At 38.0% G+C, this 10,179-nt stretch overlaps 1 protein-coding gene across 5 annotated transcripts in view; it reads left to right on the top strand.

The window, feature by feature from the left end:
• The first annotated feature begins 781 nt into the window (after positions 1–781).
• Positions 782–10,179, top strand: part of LOC149013828 (SKP1-like protein 21) — a 28,519-nt gene continuing 19,121 nt past the window's right edge. For 3 of the 5 annotated variants that reach the window (XR_016174078.1, XM_089159843.1, XM_089159840.1), the window contains exons 1-6: positions 782–1,003; positions 1,865–2,165; positions 5,067–5,291; positions 5,532–5,723; positions 5,821–5,931; positions 6,098–6,176. Coding sequence is in view for 4 of the 5 variants with exons in the window: in XM_089159843.1 (XP_089015969.1) it covers positions 2,109–2,165; positions 5,067–5,291; positions 5,532–5,723; positions 5,821–5,931; positions 6,098–6,176 (664 nt within the window). In the remaining variant the exon portion in view is untranslated. Of the gene's footprint in view, positions 1,004–1,393; positions 1,457–1,864; positions 2,166–5,066; positions 5,292–5,531; positions 5,724–5,820; positions 5,932–6,097; positions 6,177–10,179 lie in introns of all 5 variants that reach the window. The other 2 variants (XM_089159842.1, XM_089159841.1) reach the window with 2 other exon arrangements.

The raw sequence follows: 10,179 nt of genomic DNA, 5'->3' as shown, positions 1-10,179 counted from the left end.
ATTAAGCTCTTTTAGCTAACTTATTTATTTATTAAAAATTTTAAAACAACCTTAGAATTTATTATTGCTTATTCATATGATCAAAATCCATTTCTTTGAAATCTAAAATGAGAAGAATTTAAGATTAAAAATTTTGTATTTCCTATGATTTTCTAAATGAATCTTAATTTAAATAAATAATCCTGAAAATTTAAATAAAGGGCAAAGTGAATATCAAACATTCAAACTTAATATCCTTTTAGTTTTATCAGAAGCAAAGAGTAGTAATAATTTTTTAAATAGCAGGGTTTGATAAATAATCAAACCATAATACTAAAGACTGAAATAATTATAAGAAATAATTAAAAAATTGTGGGTTGATGTTCTTGATAGACTTAAAAATATGCAAATAGTAAGCTAAGAAGTGTTTATGTTACATAATTGCTAACATGTTTATATTCAATCTGTCTATGGTTGATGCGCAAGAAAATAATACCTTAAGAGTTTCGAATTTCTTCGAGATCTTATATTTAGATTATATATGTAAAAGACCACTATCTTGAAGATATAATCAATGAGCGAGTGATTTTGGAATCTGAATACCACCAACCACCCCCCCAAAAAAAAAAAAATTTATTCTTTTAGAAAAAGGCGAAAAGGCCAAAAAAAAAAAAAAAAAAAAAAAAAAAAGAAGAAGAAAAAAAGCTTTAGTTTAGAAAAAGAAATAAAAAATTTACTTGTAACTACTTGCTTATAAACCCTAGACTTAAACCATCATTATCCGATTGTTCATATACCCTACCAAAATAACGTATAGTCAGTCGTATACGCATTTCAATCTCATTTCATCGCTCGCTTTCTCTCTCTCTGTCTCTCATCTTCTCTTGCTCACATTATCTGGTTTATTTTCTTCTTCGCGAGCTCCAAACGTCGCCATAATCAAAGCTTCTTCCCATCTTTGATATGAAATTTATTCAGTTTTTCTGTTGCTCATTTACGTAAGGCATCTCGCTTCCTGTACCAGGTATGTTTGGTTTGCCCCCCTTTGATTTTGGCTATTGGTTCTGTTTCCTCTTTTTTCTTTTGGCTACAATTGGAAGCCATTTTTACTATTGATTTAGCCTCAATGTTCATAGTTGGTAGTATATTGGCCAAATTTCGTCATTACGTTTTGAAAATCGTTTTGCAAAATGTTCATGGTTGGTAGTATATTGGCCAACTTTCGTCTTTACGTTGGGAAAATCGTTTTGCAAAAATGAATATGGATTTGCTATTTTTTTCTTTCTTTTTTCGCGCCCCCTCTCAACATGGTGATTTTGATGGGTTTTCTTTCAAATTTGATTTGATGTGTTGGGATATTTGTGGGGTAAGATAGCTTTTGGTCTTTGTAGTTATCTAAATTTTCGTTTTCCAGGTTCCTTACTTATTTTGTGATTTCCGATTGCAAGATTGGATTCTCGGAGCCATTCGTGGAAAGGTATTGTGTTTATTACGAACAAAATACGGCGCTTTTTTGCAAACCCAGGGAATAGAAATCGGTTCTGCTTGATGGTTGATTTTGGCATAGGTTTTTGTTGGCGTGCATGCGTAACTGCATAGCGTTTTTCTCCTCTGAAAGTTCCTCCTTTTAATTGGTCTGGTTGCTTAGTTCTGTAGCTTCGAAGTATGTTCTGTATCACCTGAAATGTTATAATGGTGATAAAAACTTCTGGCTACTGATACTTTGTATGTTGTTGTTGCATGGCCTGAATCTTGCTGTACTGTAGACTGTAGTCATGCTGTTTCTGCTCTGTATCACCTGAAATGTTATAATGGTGATAAAAACTTCTGGCTACTGATACTTTGTATGTTGTTGTTGCATGGCCTGAATCTTGCTGTACTGTAGTCATGCTGTTTCTGCTTTTCATATGAGTATATTGGAGACATTGGTAGAAGTTTTTGAAGGAGTAATGCCGATACTTATGTTATTCAGTCTGGGAAAGATACCATTTCAAGTGGGACTGGGGAAGGCTCTTTATCCTCGTAAGTACTACGATATTTTGACAAGTGGGTCTGTGTTATCTACTTCTGCACTCTTGAACATCTGAAGTTGTTCTGCAAGTCCTTGTAGTGCTCTATAGTTAAAATTTATGCACTCAAGGTGTCGTCAAATGTCCGAAGGTGAAATGGCAATAATCAAACCTGAGGTATGTTACATTTTCTGGCCTAAGAAATTTCACCGTTTGTTTTACTGGACTGCTTTAGTTTTAATTAATTGGTGAATGTGGATTTGTGTTTCTCTAGTTTTTGACATTTTTCTAGTCTTTCTAAAAGCTCGGTTTTTACTTCAATTGGTTGTAATGGACTCTTTGTTTGGACCCATGTTTCATGAACTTCAAGATGTATATTCTGTACAGTAAGTTAAATGCTATTTAGTTGCTGCAAATCTTAATTTTGGAATTTGGGTGTATGATATTTTTTATTATGTTGGTTTTATCACTTTCTTATTGGTGCAATTTGATAATCTTTTCTGATATATGTATTTACATAATTATACAATAGCTCCTATGCTTCTTTATGTGCCCTGCCTGGATATGTCCAAGCTTGAGGAAGAATACGATATCACTAAAGCAACCTTGAAAGCAAGGCGTAATTGCTTGCTGCACTTCGCGCGCGAGAACAGCGATTGAGGAAGCAGCGCGCGCCCACCATCTAAAGCCTGGGAAGATTGAGGATTAGCGGAATCTAACCAAGTTTAAGTATCAGTGTGTATTGTAAATCGTAATGCATTAGCCGATACGTCATAGATGGTACTGAAAAGGATAATAAGATACATGAAGACAACAACGAAGCCTTCTCCCAACTTAATGGGGTCGCCGCATGGATTTGCTTTGCAGCAGCCAGCTTTATTGAAGTCAAGTGGTAGAAAGCGTAAATACACATTTTTTCCTCACCATCTCTCCTTGAGTTTTTTAGGTCTGCCCTTCGCTCTTGTAGATCCTTCAATCTGTGTCAAATCACTTATTTGAGCTGGAGCAGCCAAAGACCTCCATGAGCATGGCCATGTTGCCTCAAGTGACTCTCGTAGCTTATCATTAATTGGCGCTACTCCGAACTAAAGTCAATCTAATTTGGTCATTCTTTTACTTTGACCTCCCTAGTATAGCCAAACATCCATTTGAATGTCCTCATCTCCATTACATTTAGTTTATCTATATGCTACTTATTAACTGCCTAACACTACACCATTAGTCATTAAACGGAGCTACTCCAAACTAAACTAAACTAAACTATAATTTGGTCATTCTTTACTTTGACCTCCCTAATTTAGCCAAACATCCATTTGAACGTCCTCATCTCCATCTCCATTGCACTTAGTTTATCTATATGCTACTTATTAACTGCCTAACACTACACCATTCATCACAATTGATTGTGTCATAACGATCTAAGTAATGATGAATGGTGACTCTCTAACAACTCTAAGTCCCATAACTTCCAGATCATACCATAGAATCTCCTTCCCCTGTGGGATCCTCGTGTCCTCACTAACCCTGGCCTTTGATCCTGAGTTGCTGCTTTAACTAATCCTTGAAAAGCCCTAGCTGCACCAAACCAACTCTTACCTATACATCCAAAAATCCTTAACAGCCCTTACAACCCCAACTGCAGGGCTTAAGAAGCCCTAACTTGGCTGCTGAATTCAATTGTGTGATCCTGTAAATGCTTTTGTACATGTATTTCATTTACTTAAGATATTATTCATAAATAAGAAAATACCCCGCCTGATTTAATTTAAACCAATAAAAGTAGCTAAAAAAATCAAATTCTAAAAGGAAAAAAAGGACAATCCCCTAGCTCAAGAACAAAAACATGATTTTTGACAGTTAGTGCAATTCTCAACTTTCTAATGCTAGGGTTTTATCAAGTTGCAATTGTCAATTTTCTAATGCTAGGGTTTATCAAGTCTAAGTCTAAATACTTCATAGATTTTAATATGGGAAATTTTTTGTTAAAAACCAACTATAAGATGAAATATTCATTTGTTTTGATGTCTAAATAAATATTTATTTTACAGAACATTCATGTATACTAACCTGGTCTGCACCTCAGACCCCATCTGAGCCAAATGCATTCGCACAGCCGACTTTCTTTTAGCTTATTTCACTCCAAACACCCAGGTGTCATGTATGTAGTTGCGATATGCGGTGTCTAGATGAGTAGTGCAGTCTTTTGGGGGTACTATTACTTGAAATGACTTAATAGAGTAGTCTGTAGTCCTCCCATGTCATCTTAATATTCTTATTTCTTTTCAGTATGCCACCATCTTCGCTTCTAACACATTTTATGTGGTCACAATCTGTACTCTTCCTATCTGTTAACAAAATCTTGTTATGTGTTTTCTTTCTCCCCCTATAGATTCTTAGCGTATGTTGCTTCTCAGTCTCCCTAGGATACAATACGATATGTTAATACATCTCTTAAAAAATAAATTCCCTCTCAAAAAAAATAAAAACTAAGAAATTGTGATATGCTCCAAACCTTTTAATTTGATGTTCCTTGCTTAGCGGCTTCTTATTCTATATGTTTGGTGAATAAAACAATCATTGCCAAAACCCTGAAAAGGGAAATAGGGAAGGGGGAGGGAGAATGCGTATGGAAAAGGCCCTCCTGGGGGGGGGGTTGCTGAGGAAGCTCTAAAACAGAGCACAAGAGTAGTCTACCAGATCAGATTGGAGGCACTTATAGGTATGGATAAGATCAAGCATGGAGGTACAATGATGTCTCTCCTTGGGAGGGTGGACCAGGCACTGCTGTACTCCTATTCTTGATCTACTCGTAAGTGCCTCCAACTCTAGATTGGTAAGCTCCTATCTTTTGCCAAAAGACTTCAGCTTATTAACTCTGTCCTGTGAGCCTCCTACCTCTACTGTTTTGTGTTATTGACCATGGAATTCCTCTTTGAATGGCTGCCTTTCATTTAACCATCGTTTCTTTCATCTGCCACGATACAATTATCTACTGCAATTGCCTTTGCTAATTTTGTTCATGGTTTTTACGTAAAAATATATCTGCTTAAACTATGCTGCTCCATTCTTCTTTTATAGGTCATGAAGTCTTATGTTTGGCTCCAAACTGCTGATGGCTCAATACAACAAGTGGAAGAAGAGGTTGCCATGTTTTGTCCCATGATATGTCGAGAAAAAATTCAGACTGGCATGGGATCTTCTAAGAATTATGCTATTTCACTTCCGCAAAGGGTTAATCCAGCTGTTTTGAGCTTAATTCTTGATTATTGTCGGTTCCATCAAGTACCAGGCCGCTCAAATAAGGTTTGACATGTTGCTGAGTACTAATGTCAAACCTTTCTTCAGTGTGATATTTTTGTTCTTGATGACTTCTGGTTGCAGGAGGTAGTCATTCATAGAATTAGTTAAACCTCCTGGATGGTCCAATGTAATTCATACTTTTCTTTACCATAGATAAAAATCTGCTTGACAAATTCACTAAATAGGTATAATGAATAAAGATTAGGCATGCAATGTTTGAATTGTTGCTATTGTCTTTCATAGGAGCGGAAGTCTTTTGATGAGAAGTTCATTCGGATGGACACCAAAAGATTATGTGAGTTGACATCTGCTGCTGACAGCCTCCAGTTGAAACCTTTGGTTGATCTTACCAGTCGTGCACTTGCACGCATGATTGAAGGCAAAACTCCGGAAGAGATACGTGAGACATTTCATTTACCTGATGATCTTACTGAGGTCTGTTGTTGTTTGAGGGGTCAACTTCTGATCCACATATTCTCCATACTTGTAATTTTGGTTTCTGTTATTTTAGTGTGTATTTGGTTGGTTCTAGGAGGAAAAGTTGGAGCCCTTGAGAAACACAGCAGATGATCTACGGATCCGACTGTTGAATAGGCTTTACGCCAGAAAGAGGAAAGAGCTTAAAGAGAGGGAGAAAATGAAGGTGAGTAGCTTATCTTGGTTTCAGTACTGTTTGCAGCCTTATAATGTGTCTTTTTGTTGTGTCATTTTGAACTTTAGGGTTTTTGGGTTGGTAGTTTAGACAAGGAGGCCCCAATTCCCATTTTTTCTTTAGTGCTGCTAATACAATGGTTTACCTTATATTTCAGAATGTTGAAGTGGAAGAGGAGCATGTTGATGACCGCTCTGTTGATGATCTCTTGACATTTATCAATGGAGCTGATGGAGGTACTATTGGAAGTGTTGGTCTTCTTCTTTTCCTTTATTCCTGACCTATATTCTTTACCGATAATCAAGATGGAGCCTTGTTAGTGAATTGTGATGGGCATGTGATTTTCTTCATTTCATTATATGACAATTGTCTGGCTTTTCCAGTGCCAGGACACTTTTGACCACTCACCTACTGGAGCTTTTACGTAAGATGCTTTGCAACCAAACAGTTTCCAAGTGTTCATATAAGACATCTTTAACGGTCAACATTCTTTCTGAATAATCTCCCTTGAGAAGAATTAAAGGAGATAAATTTAACAAATAACATTTAGTTTGCGCAACCTCACCCCAAAAGTAATTCGATCCAAACACCTTTTTTTTCCCGTCTTTCTTAAGCTGAGAGGTCACATTCTATGTTTTTGCTTAATGGTGCTTTCACCTTTTTCCCCTGATGTTCTTGCACCTGCAATAGCTTGGGATTGCCATACTTGTGCTGATCTCTGGGTTGGATTTATACCTCCTCCTCCTTGATGGACTGTAATTGGGTTGAGGTAAAGTTCAGAAAGAAAAGCTGGAGATACAGTCAGTGATGCTGTCTTAGATTTACAAATCAACTAGGGAGTATGCTGCCATGAGCCTAGTCCTATTAGATCCAACTTAGGTTTTGGGTGTCACAATGGTGGGGTAATAACTCAGGGCTGCCAAGACTCTGATGGGCAGTGGTTTTTTAAGGAGAATCTGCAGGGGGCTTAATTCAATTCTGGGCCTTTTCTGAAGGCTGGATTTGGACCCCCTATATTTTAAGGTTGTTGGAGGGAATCTAGGAGCAGTTGGTAAATTGAGTTAGTGGGGGATTTGGGGCCTTGTTTAGGATCAAAGGTAGGGGCTATCAAGAGGAAGCAAGTCTAAAAGTGTGACCTAATTATGATGGACAGCATAGGCAAACTTCATGTTGCAGGTTTTATTGCTTTAATGGTGAACTGTAGGGAACTAGGGTTCTAATGGTCAGGATGGGATGAAACCTTTATTGAAGGGGAGGGGGATGCTATGCTCCTAATATGTGCTGATTCTGATGGTGGGGCTGGCTGGAACTGATATGAATCAGATTAGAGCTAGGATCCTTCAAATGATATGGCATTAAGGGGGAAGAAGAAGGCACGGATCACTGGGTCTCAGCAGCTAGGACATCACTCTGATGCAAGATTAGCACCTATTTGGGCTTATTTTTCTTATTACAATAAGCCTTAGGTTCGGTTACCTAGGTCATGGACACTCGATCCTTTATAGTTTTAAACTGAGAGGGGTCTCTTAAGGGCATGTAGTGGTGTGTGTGTGTGGGGGGGGGGGGGTTGTGATAAGGGCTGCAATGGGATGGAATTAGTGGTAAAGAACGTAGTTGGTCTACGTGAGAACTCCATGGGTGGTTAGGTTTGATTTCTAGTAAAGGTATAGTTTTCAAAGGTTATCAAGGATACTTAGCCCATGTGACATTTGGCCTTTGGGATAAATTCATTGAGATGAGGACCTAAGGTCTACAGGTATCAAAATGGGTTGAAACCATTCCCTTACCCTTTGGAAAGCTCTCAACCTTGCCCTTCCCACTCAATCCTTCCTTATTAGCCATCATATCCTAGTAAACTCCAACTGCACCCTTTGTTGGAACAGCCCGAAGAACCTTGAGCACCTTTTCTTCTTCTGCCCCTTCTTCAGATAGATCTGGAGAAAAGCCCTAGCTTCCATTTGGCCTCGTTTGAGGCGTTCTTTTGGGTTTGCTCGTGATTGGTCTTGGATTGTGCAAAACTTTTCAGGCACTTCCATTTGTGATCGAATTGGTAAGCTTGTTTTCTGTGCCTCCATTCATCATCTTTGGTGGGAGCACAATCTTGGGAGATGGACTTTCAAATCCCGCTCTACAGACATGATTTGGAATGCCATCTATTTTGATGTTTCTTCTAGATTGTTAGCTCTCCCCCATCCCCCTGTTGATGATAGCTCAAGGAACAGATTCATTATTGTCTCCTGGGGTCTTAGCTCCTCCTTTCGGTCTTCCTCTTAAAGACCTTGTATTCTTCTTTTTTCATGTTCTTAATATAATTATTCATTCATCCCAAAAAAAAAAAAAGGGTTGAAATTATGAGGGAGTGTAGGTAATGATATGGGGATATGATCCCAAGTTTCGTTGGGTTTGGATGGCTAAATTGGAAAGATGGTTAAAATGGAATAGATTTGGCCTTGAATATTTGGTGTCTTGGAAGTCTGAAATTCATGACAATTAGAGGAAAAAAAATGTCGATAGCAGTAGGGTGATGGGGTGTAGGCTGCTAAAGGCCTGGACGGGGAGCCTTATGATGCTTTGGATTGAATTGAATGGAGTCTGTTGGCGTGCAGGCTGTCAATTCAGCCATAGCTAGGATCTTGGCTTTACTTGCACCTAGGTAATACTCAACTCTTGGAGACTAGTAGTTGTAGCAGCAACACATGCATTAAAGTACTCGAGGCTTGAGAGAAAATATCAAATAATCTGAACTGTCTTAATTGTTCCTTCTAAGAGGTATTAATAAGGCTAAGCTCTCATAATAGAAATATGAAATAAACTCATAATGGGAAGAATTCAAAAACATATTAGACATAGTACTCCTACTAGACTTATTACTTGGACTCTTAAAACCGACATAAAAAATAAAAGAAGACCTTTCAGTTGATTGATTATGACATATTCTCTACAATTACACATATTGATGTGCTTAGGCTTTTAGCTGAGCTCATAGATATTACAACCTAGGTTTTCATTCCTGGGATGCATTTTATGTCATTATGATGTAAACTGTTCCCAGAGGCATCATAGGGCCTAAGGTTACCTTCTCCAAACCTTACGACCCCAAGTTATACCAGGGGTATTTTGGTCATTTTGGCAATTTTAGTGTGGTCCAAGGCTAAAGTGTTATTGGGTCCAGATTGTTAGTAGGACCTTAGATCTATTTTTGTTTTTAGATTCGAGTCATTATGTTGTGAGTTATTGAAGAGTCCTTGTCTAGGTATGAATCCTAAGTTGTGAAGGAATCCCCTAGTTTTAGTCTGTTTCTTTTTAGGATTCCATATCTACTCTTAGAATTGAAATTTGATCTATTTAGAGTGAGAGATGATAGAATGTTGGTTTGAGTTGGAGTCTTTGAGTCAAGTAGGATATTAAGTTTGATTTAATTACAAGTTAGAGTCTTAGCATGCTTTCTTGTAGGAAATTGGATCTTTTTATGTTTTCCTTCGTGTAGGCTATAAATAAGCCACGATAGAATGTAACATGCAGTTTTGCTTAAATGAATACAAATCTGAGATTGAAGGAAGAGAGAGCTGTGGGTTCCTGGGAGGAATCCCACGGCTGTGAGTGTGATCTTCAGCAATTTGCTTCAAGATTCAGCAGCAACCTAACTCAAGCAAATAGAGCAGCTCTATTTTCCCTATTTGAGTAAGTCCAGACCAGTCCCTCCCCTGCCCCTTCCCCCTTCTATTGTCCACAAATCACCCCCCCCCCCCCCAAAAAAAAAAAAAAAAAAAAAAAGAAACCCCCCCCCCCACTCATTCCCCTTTTTCCCTACGGTTGCAGCAGCACCCTTCCGCTCTTGATTCCTTAATCACCACTGCATTACCTCTTAGATGATCATGAAAAGACATTTGTCCATTAGGTTTTAAAATTCTGCACTTCCATCTTCTTCATTGAAATTCTGCAATTCATCTTCAACCTTTAGACCCAAAACCTAGTTCAACCAAAACTCTCTATCCAACCCCAAGCCCTCTTAGGATTAGCATCCTCTTCACCTACTTTGCTTCCCCTTCTGAATCCTAACCCTAGTTGACTTCCCCAAGAGTCCTATTCCAATAGGGAACCTCAAATTAAACCCTAAACGTATAGAACCAAATCTGGAAGTATGAAATAACAACTGCAGCATAGACCCTAGCCTAGCTGAAGCCTAGAAACCATCCAATTAACCCTAGATTCTTACTCAGATCTGAAACTATAACTACA

The sequence above is a fragment of the Hakea prostrata genome, chromosome 6 (genome assembly GCF_041222555.1).
Source record: "Hakea prostrata isolate BN-2017 chromosome 6, UWA_Hpros_2, whole genome shotgun sequence".
NCBI classification, from domain to species: Eukaryota; Viridiplantae; Streptophyta; class Magnoliopsida; order Proteales; family Proteaceae; genus Hakea; species Hakea prostrata.
Note: the sequence above shows the minus strand (reverse complement) of the source record. Positions and strands in the feature narration are given on the sequence as shown.